The sequence below is a fragment of the Misgurnus anguillicaudatus genome, chromosome 12 (genome assembly GCF_027580225.2).
Source record: "Misgurnus anguillicaudatus chromosome 12, ASM2758022v2, whole genome shotgun sequence".
Lineage (NCBI taxonomy): Eukaryota > Metazoa > Chordata > Actinopteri > Cypriniformes > Cobitidae > Misgurnus > Misgurnus anguillicaudatus.
Window position 1 is genome coordinate 38,254,510 of NC_073348.2, and position 18,613 is coordinate 38,273,122.

Genomic DNA, 18,613 nt, shown 5'->3' on the forward strand with positions numbered 1-18,613 from the left:
GAAGAAAGAGAGGCAGTTTTTCTCTTTCTTGCTTGCTTTCTTTCGTTCGTTCTCTCGTTTTTGTCACTCACCCCCTCATCGCCCTCCCCAGCTGACTGACTTCCCCTCGAGCGCGAGACTCGATCAATGGATCGTCGAGCCGTGAGTAAGATCTACGGATGATATTTAAATTAGTATTGTGTGGAAAAACTTTGATTATTTGTTCAGTAGAATTCTTGGTATATATCTGGAATATTTCATTTTCAGTAAAATTATGAAAGATGAGATGAAAAAAAAATACCTAGGCTATATTTAGTCCGTTTCTCAATCCGAAAGCTGCAGCCTCCGGAGGTCGCATATGCAGGCTGCATACGTCATCAAGCCTGGTTTATTTAATTAAACTGAGCATTACATTCGCAAGTCATAAGCATATTATAACAATTTACGATTAACTAAGAATAATAGTCAACTTAACAATTGTTAATATTTTGAAATAAGAGAGTCTTGATGACGTATGCAGCCTACAAATGTGACCTTTGGAGGCTGCAGCCTTGGGTTTAAGAAATGGCCATTGTATAAGCCTTTAACATCTTACATTGCATATTACAGAATGTTAATATAAAAAAGACGTATTTATATGTCTATATTTTATGTATTTATATCATAGATGTAACAAAAACCATAATTTGCAAAAAATATATATTTAATGATAAAATAATAATTTTTCTTCCTGTACTTTTAAATTGATTGTCAAAAGCATCAAATTATTTAACAGTAACTTATTTTACTTGTAAAATAGTAATATTTTAGGGAAAAGGATCAGATCAAATTTAATTTATGATAGACATTAACGGCATGTGACAACTGAAGATGGCGCCATTGTGGCTCTAGTGCATGCACTATAGACATTTTTGTTATGTAAACTGTTAGTGAGTGCAGAAGACGCTTGAGCCAAAATGGCACGCTGTTATATAAATGTTCAGTTAGGAGAATTTGGCAGTCAGCCTGTGGTAATGGCATTATTTGTCAGACCACTGCAATTACACAGCATTACACCTGATCTACTCAGATTTTTTGAGACGTAATAGACAACACTATAAATAAAAAAGGCACTTAATGTGCAGAATTAAGCTATTGTGTATCACTAAATTACATAAATTATACTAAAATGCACCTAGAAAAGGCTACCTAGAAAAGGCTTTCTAAAGAAATTAGTTTCAATTGAATGTCTGCTTGTTTAATGAATAAGGCCTGATGTGTTTAAGGGCATTTTCAAATCATGCTTTACAACAGCAGCAGTGTCTGTTGTCCTCTATATAGAAGTGGGCAGTGAAAGGATAGATTGGTTCAGACTGGTGCACATCTCACAATACAGGGGTCAGAGAAGGGCAAACTCAACTTCTCCTAACCCCACAAAGCTTAGATGTGGACTGCTTTCATTTTCTTCGTTCTCTTACTGCTTGATTTAACATATTTATGACATAGGAAAACTTTAATCTTTCTGTAAAATGAAACAGTGTTTATTTCTCTAACATAATGTATCCAATTTTAAAAGGAAATATAAAACATCTGGGTAAAGAACTGTATTATATTATTTTAATAAAAAATGATGAAAACAAATCAGCAGGCATATAACAGACCTTCAACGTTGAAATATGGTTGAAATAATGTCAGTTCTTGTTTCAATGTTGATACAACATTTAATGCCAAACTGTTGCAAAAAGTTAATAAAATGATTAAAAGGAAATATAAAACATTTGGGCAGAGAACTGTATGACATTTTAATAAAAGATGATGAAGACCAATCAGCAGGCATATGACCGACCCTCAACGTTGAAATATGGTTGAAATAATGTCATCTCTTAGTTCAACGTTGAAACAACGGTTAATGCTAAACGGTTGCAAAAGGTTTCAAAAATGCTTAAAAATAGGAAAACTTTAATCTTTCCGTAAAGTGTTTACTTCTGTACATCATGTATCCAAGTTTAAAAGGAATTATAAATCATATGGGCAGAGAACTGTATTACATTTTGATAAAAGATAATGATGACCAATCAGCAGGCATATGACTGACCTTCAACGTTGAAATTTGGTTGAAATAATGTCATCTCTTGTTTCAACAATGAAACAACATTTATTCAACAGTTAATGCTAAACAGTTGCAAAAAGTTAATAAAATGCTTGAAAATAGGAAAACTTTAATCTTCCAGTAAAGTGTTTACTTTTGTACACCATGTATCCAAGTTTAAAAGGAAATATAAACCATATGGGCAGAGAACTGTATTACATTTTGATAAAAGATAATGATGACCAATCAGCAGGCATATGACTGACCTTCAACGTTGAAATTTGGTTGAAATAATGTCAATTCTTGGTTCAACGTTAATACAACATTTAATGCCAAATGGTTGCAAAAGGTTAATAAAATTATTAAAAGTAAATATAAAACATTTGGGCAGAGAACTGTAGCCTATTACATTTTGATAAAAGATGATGATGACCAATCAGCAGGCATATGACTGACCTTCAACGTTGAAATTTGGTTGAAATAATGTCATCTCTTGTTTCAACAATGAAACAACATTTATTCAACAGTTAATGCTAAACAGTTGCAAAAAGTTAATAAAATGCTTGAAAATAGGAAAACTTTAATCTTCCAGTAAAGTGTTTACTTTTGTACACCATGTATCCAAGTTTTAAAGGAAATATAAACCATATGGGAGGAGAACTGTATTACATTTTGATAAAAGATAATGATGACCAATCAGCAGGCATATGACTGACCTTCAACGTTGAAATTTGGTTGAAATAATGTAATTATATAAATAACGTAATTTTGTAACGTTGAAACAAATAGTGGTTAATGCTAAACGCAATATTATTGTTGATTCAATTTGCAAAATCAATGCATATTTCAACGTTGATTTACCGTTGACGCAAAGACCTTTATTCACCCACGTTAAAAGTGAGACGTTGAAACAACGCAGCAATATCAACGTTGATTTAATTTGAAATTGAAATGCTGACTGCTGACATTTGCATTTGTTCATTTTGCAGATGCTTTTATCCAAGGCACCATTTAACATTTTGTTTAAGTTTTGTTAAGATGTTATGTAACAATTAATGTCATTGTTCTCTTTAATTAACATAAAAAAGTGTAACAGTGCTTAGCTTTGAAGTTAGCACACAGGATTGATATTGACGTTAGATTGAGCAGAAAGGACGTCAGTAGTTAAGAGCTGTGAAACAGATGTATTCCAGTCTGACAGCAGTGCTGTGTTTGGCAGAGCTGGTATAATGTTAAGGTTTGAATTCAGCTTCTGGGCTTAAGCTAACAGTGACAGACATCATTCATCATCTGATTTGTCATTTGCTTTCCTGCTTTTTCTCACCCCTGCACTTTTACATTCGTGATTAACCCGCACACCAGTACGGATTTGCATCCGTGTGACGTACGTTATCACCGAAAAGGCCACCACGATTGAATCAGTCTTCCATTTTGTTCCTCGCTTTCGTGTGGCGAGATAATTGATATTCCACTCTCATTCCTGTCCTGTTAAGATCTCGCAGGGCAATGAGAGAAAAACGGGAAAAGAACTGCCCTTAAGACACAGAGTCAATAAAACAGGCACTTTACTACGCTGTGAGGGAATGGGGTCACGCGACATTCGTGTTTTAGAGGGGTGTGACGTACGTGTTACACGTGTAACAGATGACAGGCATTCCTAAATTACTGTCACGTTCACTGACACACCTGATTTTGGGGACCCTGTGTGGTTTTAAGACCAAATGTTTGTTAAGTATCAGACCGGAGGCGTGAAGAACTCGTATGCTGTTCTCACTCCCCCCTGTTTTTAGTGGTACACCCCACGCCAATGGCAAGAACATATCATGGGAATTATCCAGCAGAGAGAGATGGAGGGAGGGAGGGGGAGAACGCAAGAGCGGAGCTGCTGAGGAAAGAACAATAGAGCTGCAGTGTTGATGAGCATGACTGAGCACTAGTCTGGAGGTTTGGGGCCAGACGAGATCTGTACAGAAACAGTGCAGTATATTTTTTGTCAGGGGTTGAGCAGGTAATGAGAAACACAAATGAAACACAACCATCATCACAATCAACTCTACTATGTGCCTTTGTAAAGTTTTCAATCTATTTAGATTCATGCATTTGGCAGATGCTTTCATCCAACGTGACTTTTTTATCAGTATGTGTGTTTATCAGACCAAACACAATGCCACATTTACATTTATGCATTTTATTCAAACTTACAGTGGATTACAAAGTTGACATTTTTATAGGTGTATGTTTCCTGGGTTTAAACCCATGACCTTTTGCGCTGCTAATGTGCTGCTCTACCACTGAGCTGAACATGGGAACCAAACCCACCATGCTTTACTAACTTAAAGGTGCAGTGTGTAAAAAAGTGCTGGTGAATTGCAACCAACGGCTCAGTCCACTGCTTACCCCTCGTTTTTTAACCACATAGAGAAGCTACGGTAGCCGCCACCGAACAAACAGTAAAAAAAGTTTGTCCATTAAGGGCTTCTATATAAACATAGCGGCACAAAATGGTGACTTCCATGTAAGGGGACCCTAAGTATATTTAGATAAAAACGTCTCATTCTAAGGTTATGAACACATAACGGTTCATTATTAAAGGTCTCTATACACCACTGATAATATAGTTTTGTATATTATTTAGCGTTTCTGTCAAAAGAGATCCTTCTAAAAATTACACACTGCACCTTTAACTAACTTACATTTACATTAAATTTATGTTAAAGCTGTCAAAAAATTAATTGCGATTAATCACATACAAAATAAAAGTAAATTTTTGCATAATAATATGTGTGTGTGCACTGTATTTTGTATATATAAATACACAGACATGCATTTATATATTTAAAGGAACAGTATGTAAGAAATCTATATCAACGAATCATAAAATGGCCCTGATATGTCACTAGACATTAAGAAATAATTTTCATTTCAAATACTTATATTACTGACAACAGTGGTCTGTCCAGGATATTGTCATTTAAAAAGTGGAGTTGCAGCCCTCAACTGATGTTTATGTTGTCATGTTGTGTATTGGCCACCAGTTTTGTGATTGCAGTACCAGTTTTGACCACAATCCTACATACTGTGCCTTTAAGAAAAAAAATATATAAATTTTTTAAAATTTGTTTCTTTAATGTATGTGTATTTATATATACATAATTAAACACACAAATATATTATGCAAACTTTTGTACGCGATAGGCCTGCCCAATTATGCGCAAAAACATAATCACAATCATTTACAGCGACTACTCTGTGACTTTGAAAACATGCATTTAACCTTTTTATTAAGTAAGTGTTGCAATAGGGTTCACGTGTCAGAGCAGTGCCTTACAAACACATCGATCCAGCAGCACACAATTTATAGTTTTCTCGCAAAATAACCTTGATTATCTTGTTTTTTGTAATTGTTTGAATCAAAAGTAAAAAAAAAGATTAATTGCACAGCGTGTAAAAAATAATGCATAATAACTTATAATAAATAATAATTTAAAAGAACTTTTAAAAATCTTACTTTGTAGTAAGTAAAAATATTACTTTTTAGAAAGTTTTACTTGAAATTTTAAACAATTGCATAAATTGCTTACAATTCCATGTAATACTTACTTTAAAAAATGGATGCAAAAATGATGCATTATATTTTTAAGTAAATCCAGCCTTTATTTTTTCAGTATAGTTTGCGATTAATCGCAATTAATCTTTAATCATGATTTTATCCAAAGCGACATATGGTGCATTCACACCAGCCGCGGTAGAGGTGGCAAAAACGCGCTATTCGCGCGTAGCTGTACGCTTAAAAATTTTGGTTTACTCACTTCATTCGCGCATGAAATTCTGGTCATTCCAGAACGTGGAAATTCGCGTCAAGGGAGGGGCTTCTGCGACTCCGCTCGCTTCCTGTATCACGTCACTACTACAGCAAGGTCCTGATTGGTTAACACGGCGCGGAAATCTGCCGAAGTTCAGATTTTTCCACTCGCGCGTCTCCCGCGGCAACGCTCAATTCGCGCGTAAAGCGCCGCAGGATGCCTAATCGCGTCTTTGCATTGACTTAACATGTAAATCACTCGCACTTGCCGCCTCTACCGCGTCTGGTATGAACCCTGTCAAGCTTGATAAAAAACCACAAAAGTAGTCCACAATTTAGTAATTCATTATACTCTCATTTCTTTTTATATGATAATTGTTTACAGTTAATAGATCTTTATCTTGTATTTTGTAAAATGGTTTTGTATTATATTTTATTGTAAAACACTTTGTGATTTTTATCTGTGAAAAGTGCTATATAAATAAATTTTACTTACTTACTTTACTTACTTTATATTTTTAAAAGTTGTGGTCATTACTTAACTGATTTTCTTAAAAGAATGTTTTATTTTACTGTCATTGTTAAAGGGACAGTTCATCCAAAAATAAAATTATTTAACTAACACCACTGACTTCCATAGTAGAAAAGAGAATAGTATGGAAGTCAATGGTGCCCAAAAACGATTTGGTTACAAACATTGCTCAAAATATCTTCCTGTGTGTTTACCAGAACAAAAAAAATGTATACAGGTTTAAAACAACATGAGGGTGAGTAAATGATGACAGAATTTTCATTTTTGGGTGAACTATTCCTTTAAGCACCAGTACAGCAAGACAGATTCCTTATATACCCATCGACGGTGGCAATAAAGATCAACTTGAAAAGATGCATTATATCAGACAACAACACCCAACCAATAACATTTGGATGTTGATTTTTTCCAATTAGATTAGATACAGTAGAGGTTTAAGTATCATCTAGGTTGATACCAAGAAAAGGGAGGTGAGTAAATAATCTGCAGAATTTCTGTGACGAAGCGGTTCCTGTAAAAGTTTAAACGTTCAAGGAGATCTTCGTGATAAGTCTTTATTAGTTTGCGTGTACGAGCGAGCGTCATTTTGAAGTGCCTGCCTCGCTGCATGCGTCCAGCGCAGAAGAGGAGGGGGGTAAAGTCAGACTTATGCTTCGCAGCTCCCTGTTGCCCTGGAAACAGGTGCTGAGATTCTTTTGGCTTTTTTTCATTTTTCTCCTCGCTATCGATGTCAATGGCACCTCCCACAGGCACCCCTCCCCCCCGACCTGCTGCATCCCCCCAGCCCATATACTGCAGTCATTTAACAATGTCACAGGCTAGAACAACCAACCCCCCCCCCCCCCACCCACCCACCCCCTTCTTTCGGCACATGCTCGAGAGCCACATCACCCACTGTATCAGGGTCAAACAGCTCTATGCCATTGATCCTGTCAAATCAAGCTTTTCGGCACGGCGGTAGAGTTGCGGCATCAATCTGACCCCTAAATAATCTCCACACATACGCCCGCCCTGGCAGATTGCGAGGTACCACTGGCAGCCCTGCCCGTCTTTGTGTTCCTATTGGTGGAGCGAAGAGGATACAGACAAAGAGTAATGTGGCTGCCCCCCATCCTTCCCAAGCTGGTACATCAGGGCTGATGTTCACTTGCCATGCAGCTGTGTGTTTGACCATCTAGTCTCGATTTTATTTTAGTGCTAGAGAAAGCATGAAATCGTGTTATCCGCACGCATCCAGAAAGCACGCTGGGAATCGTTTGATTTCATCTTCTGGCCTTTTTAAGTCAACATTGTTGTTTAGCGGGGCGCTCGCTGCATTCCCTTGCAGTGACTTCTCCCTAGCCTGAAGAGGAACATTCCTGGGAAGTGGCTGACCGACAATAACAGTCGGCAGCTGAAGGGGGCAGGATCCGTTCGGGAGAGTTGTTCTTTCCACTCTTGTTGTCCGAGGCCACGGTACCGAAAGAGCAAAAACAAGAGCTTGCACCTCATCTTCTGCATTTGCATCCTTTAGATCTGCCTTTCTCAGAAGGTCACGAGTCCTTTCTGATGGGCTGCTGGAGAGCAGGGAAATAAAAATGCTAAATGCAAATAATAAATGAAGCCAAACCATATTGTAAAAATAAATTAAGGGAGGAGAAATTCCTTCCATATCTTTAGATTGTTAAGTAGATGACATGCATTAGTCACTTGATAACATGGCTAATACTATAATAACAGTGTAAACTTTGTGGTATTTGAAGGTTATTTACTCACCTGCTTTTACAAAATGGTTCATTTTCATAGTTATTTATATTTTTGCTTTTAGCAGACGCTATACAAAGCCACTGTTAAAAAAATGCAGCATAAAGTTAAAACAACTTAGTTTTGCAAGTCACTTCAACATACTAAATAATAATAAATAAATAAATAAAAACGATTAATTGCACAGCCCTAGTTTGCGATTAATCGCGATTAATCTTTTAATCATGCTTTTATCCAAAGCGACTTACAGTGCTTTAAAATGTATACATTTATTTATCAGTTTGTGTTTTTCCTGGGTTCAAACCCATGACATTTTGCGTTGCTATTGCAATGCTCTACCAATTCATTTGCATGAATTTGCTCTACCGACTGAGCTATAGCTTCATTTGCATACTATTTTAAGTTTTGATCTATGAATAGTTGACATAACGTATAAAAAATAGTTGAAGTCAAAAATATTTGTTGATTTGACACAAATTCTGCATTTCTGCAAGTGTGCATGAAAGTGCATTTTTATCAGTATGTGTGTTTCCTAGGATTTGAATCCACTACATTTGCACTGCTAACACACACATACACATGGAACCACACATACATTGTAAAAACATGCAATATAAGGTTAAAACAACTTGGTTTTGCAAGTCAATTCAACATACTAAAAAAAAAACGATTAATTGCAGAGCCCTAGTTTGCGATTAATCGCAATTAATCTGTTAATCATGCTTTTATCCGAAGCGACTTAAAGTGTATACATTTTATTATCAGTATGTGTTTATACTGGGTTTAAACCCATAACATTTTGCGTTGCTATTGCAATGCTCTACCAACTGAGCATAGCTTAATTTGCATACATTTTAAGTTTTGACCTGTGAATAGTTGACATAATATATAAAAACTAGTTGAAGTCAAAAATATTTGTTGATTTGACCAAAATTTTGCATTTCTGCACGTGTGCATGAAGTGCATTTTTATCAGTATGTGTGTTTCCTAGGATTCGAATCCACTAAATTGGCACTGCTAACACAATGCACTACCCATATCAAAAGTGTCTGAACATTGCATTCGCAGTTCAACGGTTGTGGGTTTGATCCCAGGGAACCATACATACATTGTAAAAAAAATGGAGCATGAAGATAAAACAACTTTGTTTTGCAAGTCAATTCAACATACTTAATAAAAAAATGATTAATTGCATAGCCCTCATTTGCGATTAATCGCAATTAATCTTTTAATCATGCTTTTATCCAAAGCGACTTACAGTGCATTAAAAAGTATACATTTTATTATCAGTATGTGTTTATCCTCGATTCAAACCCATGACATTTTGTGTTGCTATTGCAATGCTCTACCAATTCATTTGCATACTATTTGAAGTTTTGACCTTTGATAACTTGACATACATATAAAAACAAGTTGAAATTGTACAACTCTTTACAAATTAATTGAAACTTAATTTGTTAAAATATATGTTCGTTTGACAAAAATTATGGATTGATGGAAGTGTACTAATAAAATTGTATCGTTTAAATGCAATCAATGTAAACATTACATCAATTATTTTGCTTGTTGTTGGGCCTCACTGTAATATTAATAAATGACACTATTTCATATATCAATGTAATGTTGAGGTCCTGACACAAAACCACTTATTCACAACACATCAGAGGAAATATCTTATCAGGCAGAATTTATTGTCACGAGACCGGCCATCAAGCAAGTGTTGTCATATTAGAAATATGAAGTCACCTGAGGCGCCATGTGTTGTATGAAGCTGGTGGGTCACATGCGCTCCCATAACTCATACAGACAGTAACGGCCACATCAACCGCAGACACACCAATTGAAAAGGGCATTCTGCCCGTCTGTATCTCTCTATAGCCTTCCTAATATGAGAAGTTTAAATAAAGTGTGTCAGCTATCAAGAACGAATACCTGAGATATGATAGTGTAAAATCCTAATTCTATTTATCTATCATGACTCTGCAATTATATTATAAAATATGGTAGCCTGGATGTTGAGGTTATTATAAGGCCATGATGTTAGATGAGATTGTTGCTTAGGACAAGAAGCCAGATGTGACAGGTTGAAAGCTGTGGTAGGCTATTAAGAAAATGTCGAATTTATTTTAAAGAACAACCAAAAACATTGTCAGGGAAATAGTACCTGAACACAGACACGGGACAGGTTTATCAAATAATAACATTTGGATTGAACCATTTTTTTTATTCTAATTAAGTTTATTAAACTAATTTAAAATTGCATTTACTTAAGAATATACATACATAGCTTTTAAATTAATAATTTTAATGAGTGCCCAACCAACATTTTTTTAATGTATGAATTATTTAAATTAATCAGATAGCTGTAAGTGCAATAACTGGAGTTTGGCGCCATCTCTTGGTTAAATAACGAATAGCGGCAGTCACTAAAGGTGACACACAAAAAACAAATTTGGTCATTAATATAAATTAGGTCATGCTGACATTTCTAGGACAACTTTCTGTATTGAGTGTCCATTTAACTAAGCATCTTTATAAAAACTCAAAATTGAATCTTTACGTTATAAATATCTGAAACAGTACGAAAATGTAAATGTCGCTTACCCGTGCAAAATATGCCTTGAGCGCCCTCTGGTGGATGAAGAGCGAATGATAACAGTCACGTGATGAAAGTTGGCAGATTTTTTTTAAGTTGACAGACAGGTACACAAAATAATCATCTATGAAGACATTTAACCTAGAGTATTCTACAGCACAAGAGAAAAACAAAATTGAACAGATATTTGTTAATTAAGTGCAATAACTGGAGTTTGGCGCCATCTCTTGGTTAACTAACGAATAGCGGCAGTCCCTAAAGGTGACACACTAAAAACAAATTTGGTCATTAATATAAATTAGATTACATTTCTAGGACAACTTTCTGTATTGAGTGTCCATTTAACTAAGCATCTTTATAAAAACTCAAAATTGAATCTTTACGCTATAAATATCCGAAACAGTACGAAAATGTAAATGTCGCTTACCCGTGCAAAATTCGCCTTGAGCGCCCTCTGGTGGATGAAGAGCGAATGATAACAGTCACGTGATGAGAGTTGGCAGATTTTTTTTAAGTTGACAGACAGGTACACAAAATAATCATCTATGAAGACATTTAACCTAGAGTATTCTACAGCACAAGAGAAAAACAAAATTGAACAGATATTTGTTAATTAAGTGCAATAACTGGAGTTTGGCGCCATCTCTTGGTTAACTAACGAATAGCGGCAGTCCCTAAAGGTGACACACTAAAAACAAATTTGGTCATTAATATAAATTAGGTCATGCTGACATTTCTAGGACAACTTTCTGTAGTGACTGTTTATTCAGCTAAGCATCTTTATAAAAACTCAAAATTGAATATTTACCCTATAAATATCTGAAATGATAAACGAAAATGTAAATGTCGCTTGTACGTGCAAAATTCGCCTTGCGCGCCCTCTGGTGGATAAAGAGCGCATGATAACAGTCACGTGACGAAAGGTGACAGACAGATGCACTAAAATGATCCTCTGTGAAGACGTTTAACTTAAATAATCCTACACTACGAAAGAAAAACATCATAATATAACTTTTATTTCCGTTTGACATGCGCGTGTCTTTCCTGCAGGTCACACCTCGTAACTCCCGTCAGCCGTATTAGGTTTGTTTCATTCTCGCATGATCACTTTCACTCTCAATGTAGAGTCAACACAACTACCAAACAGCACCACCTTTACAGCCAAACAAGTGAGTAGATGAAACTATATTAATTTGTGCTGTTTCAATCGGGTTAAATAACTCATCTGTAAGTTACATTCAGGTTGTATTTAAACCAGCGCAGTTGATTTCAAATAAAACGAAAGTGAAAGGGTTTCAAACATTACAGCCCTATATAATTAGCCTATATTGTGCTTGCATGTAACGTTATGCGTATAAACGTGTACAAGACAAAATGTAGTATTTAAGTATTTCTGTTGTATTAGATTCACTGTATTTCTAAGTGAGTGTGTGTTCCTACAGTTTTTCAAAAATACTAGTAACGTTATTCCCTCAACATTAGTAACTGTATTATAAGGGGTTTTCCGTACACAAAATGAATGCTTAAAATCGTACCTTTAAGTAATCGATATTATAGTACAGCAATGATACCATATGTTATGGGATTATTCTTTAAAATATTCTAAAGTACCCTGAAATACTATTTTAATAGACTTCATGCTGACCCGCAAGAACTGACAGGCGGATGACGTCAAAGTACCGCGAGAGCGCTTCGAACTGAGACTTCCGTATGATTTCTCGAATCGCTCTCGCGGTACTTTGATGTAACGCGCCTGTCGCTTCACAGTCGAACACACCTAAAGTCTTTTTTTAATTAAAGGGACAGTTTACACAGAAACAAAAACGTTGTCAATTGTGATTTAATTCCACAAATTGTCTTTACTTGTTCTTCAGATCCAAATGCAGATTTTTAAAAAATGTTTGGGGTTTTCTGGTCACTATGGAAGTGGATGGTGACCACAACTCGTTCCATATATTTAAAGCATCACAAAGGCATACAGAAGGGTTTGGTAACAAAAAACTAAAATATAATCAATAGGCTTTATGCCCAGCTGCACTACTTCCAGAACTTCAGCCAGCTCCTGGTTTCCTGTCTGCCATTGTTGGACAGACTGATTAATCCAGGTGTGCCTGACCTCAGTAGTCACAACAACAATAATCAGACACCTGGATTGGTCAGTTTGTCCAATAATGGCAGACAGGAAACAAGGAGCTGGCTGAAGGTCAGGAAGTAGTGCAGCTGGGCATAACGCCTATTATATGATAAAAATCTTGACCTGTGCCTCTCTTTCAGGGCACATTTCTGTGTCTGAACTATTTTCGGGGTTTCTTTTTCAATAACATCCTTCACAAGCTACAGAGTAGCATATAAAGTGCTCTATAAATAAATAAATACAATACAAGAGTATAGGAGTATATATCTTCAGGTAACTTAAAAAATATAAGTCGAGTGGAGTTATGGAACACCTTTGGGCCCATTTGAAGTGTTTTAGAGTTACTATGGGAGTGGATGGTGACTGCCTCGGTCACCATCCACTCCCATAATAACCAGAAAACCCAAAACAAGACTTCTGCATTTGGGTTCTGAGGAACGAAGAAAGTCATTCAACGGTTTTCTTTTGGCTAGATGTCTCACAACGACAGTGACCAGGTTAAAGCGTGTTTGGATCACACCTCAAGCAGTCCAAAAACCGAACAGTCGGCTGCAGGGACCTCACGGAAGCCCTCACAAAGTGAATCTATGGACATTGGGTCTGGTCAAGCCTCTTCCGATTCATGTGTACGAGCGGAGTCTGTGAGCTCGACCTATCCCTTCAGTATGTTTAAAAAACTTCAGGAGTGCAGCAGGAAGTGTAAAGAGATATCTTACATTAAAAACCACACACATCTGATAGATGTAAGACTGCATTTCAACTTGTGTTTCTGCATGTTTATGTATTCTGTCTCATAATGTGGGTTATGAATGTTCGCGTTACTCATTTGTCTGAGCAGATGACATGGTTTCATAACGGTGTAATTTCACCCAGCGAGGGGACTAACATGTGGGACGCTGACCATGTGAAGTTACCGCATATTTATGTGAGTACCACTCGTCTTATTTTATGCATTTTGAATTGCATAAGTTGTGCAAAGTTATTTACTGCTTATCAGGTTTTATCCTATTTCTGTTTTCTTCCCGTAGCAATCTGCCACGGGCCACCCAGAGCCCCCCAGGACTCACCAATCTCGCCACCCAGAGCCCCACAGGACTCACCCATCTCCATACCAGGTGCCCCACAGGACTCAATCTCAGCTCTCTCGATGGGAAGTCACCCGCAGAGCACTAAAACAGCTTAACAAAGACAATTTCTCTATTGGAGATCTTGAGGTACTAAAATAAAAACAGTTGTGATTGTTTATACGCTGTCATATAGTCTGATCTGCTTTTTGTCTGATTGTAGGAAGCAATCATGTCTTACAATTCTAACTACAGAGGCAAATGGACTTTTGAAGTACTTCAGTATTACTGTCAGGTAAGTAAATCATATTTAACACCGAAGAAAAGGTCAATAAAAATGTGAAAGTAATTGTTTAAGTCAGATTTATTCTTTTGCTCCATAGAAGCTGCATAAAGACGAAAATAATCTGCCAACATTGATCCCTAAAATAGCCAAACTAGCTCTTGATTTACCTGGACTCATTAAACGGGTATGTGTTTGTCCTTTTTCCGAACATTCCGGTAACAGTTAAAGGAATAGTTCACCCCAAAATGAAAACTAGTCCATGTTTTACTCAACCTCAAGCCATCCTAGGTGTATATGTCTTTCTCCTTTCAGCCGAACACAGGCAGAGTTATATTAAGTAATATCCTGGTTTCAGCTTTATAATGGCATTGAATAGTGCCCCATTTTTAAAGCTCCAAAAAAAAAAAACTTATTCATCCATCAAAAACGTTGAAAGACATTTAATAACTGTGTGGATTACAGTCAGAGTTATATTAAATAATATCCTGGTTTCAGATTTATAATGGCATTGAATAGTGCCCCATTTTTAAAGCTCCAAAAAAAACTTATTCATCCATCAAAAACTTTGAAAGACATTTAATAACTGTATGGATTACAGTCAGAGTTATATTAAATAATATCCAGGCTCTTTATTAGCTTCATAATGGCATTGGACAGTGCCCCGTTTTTAAAGCCCCTCCCCAAAAACTTATTCATACATCAAAAACTCCAGGAGACATTTAATAACTGTATGGTTCCAGTCAGAATTAAATTAAATAATATCCAGGCTTTTTTCAGCTTTATAATGGCAATGGATAGTGCCCCATTTTTAAAGCTCCAAAAAATACGTATTCATCCATCAAAATTAAATACCATATAATACCATATGGAGTAATTTTTAAGGGATAGATGGGGTTGTAGGAGATAAAAAATTGGGGCACTGTCCAATGCCAGTTTAGCTAAAGAGACCCCAAAAAACATCCTAGTATACAGAAGACTTTTTTATGTAAATGACTTATATTTTCTATGTTTGTCCTCTGTATTTAGGGCATCCCCCTTCTGAGACGTCATCAAAATAGGGCCATAACTTTGTCTCAGCAGCAGATATCGTGTCTGTTGGCCAACGCTTTCTTCTGCACCTTCCCTCACAGGAACAACACTAAAGCTGGATCAGAATATGGCAATTTTCCAACCATAAATTTCAGCAGGTGACACATTACACAGATTGTACATTTTGCTCTGTGTCCGCTTTGATAATAAATGTTATTCCTTTGCCGTAGCCTGTTTGGTAACACTCCAAAAGATCATACGAAAGAAGTCCAGAAGGCAGAGAAACTACGTGCCATATTTCATTACTTCCACACCGTGACAAATGAAGATCCTTTTCAGCCGCCAGGTATTAAATCTTAACACCTTTTTACTCTGTGACAGATATATATTTAAAAGTACATGGCTCCAGACTAACTTTTTTCACCAGGAGCACAGTGGTCCCAACTGAAAATGTTAGGGGCGCAACCAGAAAACTTAGGGGCACATACCGTAAATCAACATGCTAACCAAATATTCACATTTCTACTAATTTCCACTGTATTACTAATAAATACTTTAATGATAGATGCAGAAAGTACTATGTGCAGTTTCAAATTCAGTGTCACATCACCAAAAAATGGTCAATGTGCGACTGGATGTAAAATTCAGTGGCACACACTCAAATTTTGGTGGCAGTCTGGAGCCCTGAAGTATAAACTATATAAGCCCTATACCAAAGATATTGGATATAACAAGATCGTGCACTGATATTACTGTGAATATGGGACAATGCAACGCTCAGTGCTGGAAGTCCCGGCTTCCAGTTAAAAGAACCATTTATCAATCTAGGGCTGCAACAACTAATCGATAATAATCGATTATGAAATTCGTTGTCAACGAATTTCATTATCGATTAGTTGGTCTGTGATGTCTGTCTATATCTTTGTAGGCTTATTTAGCTATAAGTGAAGATTCTAAATGGGCTTAGAATTTAATATTTAAATAGTAAATATTAGTTTTTTATTCAATTAGTTGATTAATCGAAAAATAACTCGCCTGATTAATCGATTATGAAAATAATCATTAGTTGCAGCCCTACATAAATCGATAAAGATGGGAGAGGGGCTTTGTATAGTCGCGCTTGACAATCTGTGTGAATACCCGATTTCGTCTTTTTTAGCACAATTTGAGATAAAGAAACAAAAGTTGGGTTGCAGTTTATGTCAGGTTTAATTGTTGGTCAGAAATATGTTGTTTATCTCTTTCCCTGCCAATTAAGGAAAACATTTGCATAAAAAAGTGTAATACCACGATTATCCATTAGACGCACTTACCCAATTTATAAAAAACTAAAACAAACATATGTATGTATTGATAATCGTTCCGAATCTGATATCTAACAAAATTCCTACACAAAAATGCAATTATTTCAGCTTTTTGCTATATATATATATATATATATATATATATATATATATATATATATATATATATATATATATATATACCCATATTTAAGAGTTTATAAGCAGAGAAAAATATAGATAGGATGAAACGTATTGTTTGTTTGGAGGCAGAAGGTATGTTCTTTTATTTGATTGTGTGAAACTTTTGTGAAAATCACAAAAAAATGCTGGCAGGCAACTTTTAAAAAAATGACTGCGGGGAATGAGTTAATAGTGATTTTAGCTATCGGTCTTTCCTCATTCAAGTAGATGGGACATGCATGACTGAAATAACTGCCTGGAGGCATTGCAAACTTGGGCATCTAGTGGTGAACTTATTGAATAAATTGTTGTTTTTAATTAAATAATTTTTTTTTCTTCAACAGGAGTAAAACCTGATGGATTGGTTACATTTGAAAGGATCTGCATTGATCCGAAACAGCTACCAATGTGGAAGAAGTAAGTCGAGTTTGCATGTAGTCTACAGCAGTGGTTCTCAAACTGGGGGCCGCGAGATGGTGCCTATAAAATACATTAATTTATCATGAATTCTGTGTAATTGAACCTAAAAAAATAAGGCTACGAACCAACAGCACTACTTTGTATAATTTAATATGTTTTGCTTAATTAAAATGTTAAATTTTAGAACAGTTTTTTGTCATAAGTTTTCTTTGGAGGGCACCGTACACAAGGGGGGCTGCACACGGGAAAGGTTTGAGAACCACTGGTCTACAGCAAGCAACACATCACTTAACATGCCTCTTATCAACTGTGTTTAATTTTAAAGAGAGAAAAAAAAACTGAGAAATCTTCACGTCACTTCAGAAGGGTCCATTGACAAAAAAGGCGTAGGGATGCTGCAGGTTAGTTTTGTTTAGTAAAAGTTTTGTTTTGTAATTGCTCACATGGTAAGCCAGATCATTTTACAAAAATATTTTCGATGGCTTGAGCTCAGTCATCACCACATCCAAATTGACCCCATTTACGTAATCGACATCCTCAATGCGGAGGATTCGTCAGCATCACATTTGTCATTTGTGCCGGACAGGTGGACTTTGCCAATAAATATATTGGTGGTGGAGTGTTGGGGGCAGGACTGGTTCAGGAGGAGATCCTCTTCCTCATGAGTCCCGAGCTCATGGTGGCCAGACTCTTCACAGAGAAACTGGATCATAACGAATGCCTCCGAATCACAGGTATGTCCCAGCCGGCAAAGTTATAAAGACCAGAATTTTTATTCTTTCAACCCTCTTCTCATGTTGCTTCAAACATATAAACAAAGCCCAGCTATCACTACAGCACTCGAGGAGCAATACAGGACAGGTGCCCTCATTCGCAAACTCAATCAAAAAACCGGCAACTCTCAGGTTTCAAGCATACATGTACAGTACATGACGTTTTAAGCAACATGAAGGTAGGTGGGTGTTTAAATGTAAATGTTAAGATGATCTTGAACTGATCTTTACATTTTTGTTTATAATGTCTTTTCAGGGAACCAGATATACAGCATGTATTCTGGTTATAGCACAAGCTTTGAATGGGCAGGTCCACACAATGACACTGTTGAGAGGTATATGTTCATAATCTAAACATGTATTGTAAAGTTTGAACATGGTCTTTCTTCTATGTCCCATCATTATTTGAAACATTTGGACACACTTCTTGACTCTTCCCAGTAAGCAAATTTGTGCCATCCAATCACAGGCCAGATGTCAAGGCTAAAACGAGGCAGAATTTTGGCAGTCTGATAATTTTATAGAAGTCTAACCCAAAAATAAATACAGTAAAACCAAACAGCTTGTAATCACGCTTGACTTTGCTTACATGATGGTATATCAGACATCTTAAATGTTAGTTTGTTAATTTTGGCTAGAAGTGGGGTGGGTTACCCATAACCGGACTATATCGGGTCCATACAGTTCACATATATGTTGAAATGACGCTATTGCTCGATGG

General features: G+C 36.3%; 1 protein-coding gene across 5 annotated transcripts in view; it reads left to right on the plus strand.

The window, feature by feature from the left end:
- The window catches only part of pargl (poly (ADP-ribose) glycohydrolase, like), a 20,146-nt gene continuing 1,533 nt past the window's right edge, over positions 1-18,613 (plus strand). Inside the window, exons 1-13 of one of the 5 annotated variants that reach the window (XM_073874568.1) lie at positions 11,606-11,889; positions 12,595-12,710; positions 13,328-13,597; positions 13,693-13,779; positions 13,883-14,068; positions 14,142-14,213; positions 14,302-14,388; positions 15,231-15,391; positions 15,464-15,579; positions 17,044-17,116; positions 17,445-17,520; positions 17,706-17,853; positions 18,149-18,227. In XM_073874568.1, coding sequence (XP_073730669.1) covers positions 12,618-12,710; positions 13,328-13,597; positions 13,693-13,779; positions 13,883-14,068; positions 14,142-14,213; positions 14,302-14,388; positions 15,231-15,391; positions 15,464-15,579; positions 17,044-17,116; positions 17,445-17,520; positions 17,706-17,853; positions 18,149-18,227 — 1,448 coding nt within the window. In that variant the 5' untranslated portion in view covers positions 11,606-11,889; positions 12,595-12,617. Of the gene's footprint in view, positions 146-11,605; positions 11,890-12,594; positions 12,711-13,327; positions 13,598-13,692; positions 13,780-13,882; positions 14,069-14,141; positions 14,214-14,301; positions 14,389-15,230; positions 15,392-15,463; positions 15,580-17,043; positions 17,117-17,444; positions 17,521-17,705; positions 17,854-18,148; positions 18,228-18,613 lie in introns of those variants that run through there. The other 4 variants (XM_055207609.2, XM_055207610.2, XM_055207608.2 and 1 more) reach the window with 4 other exon arrangements.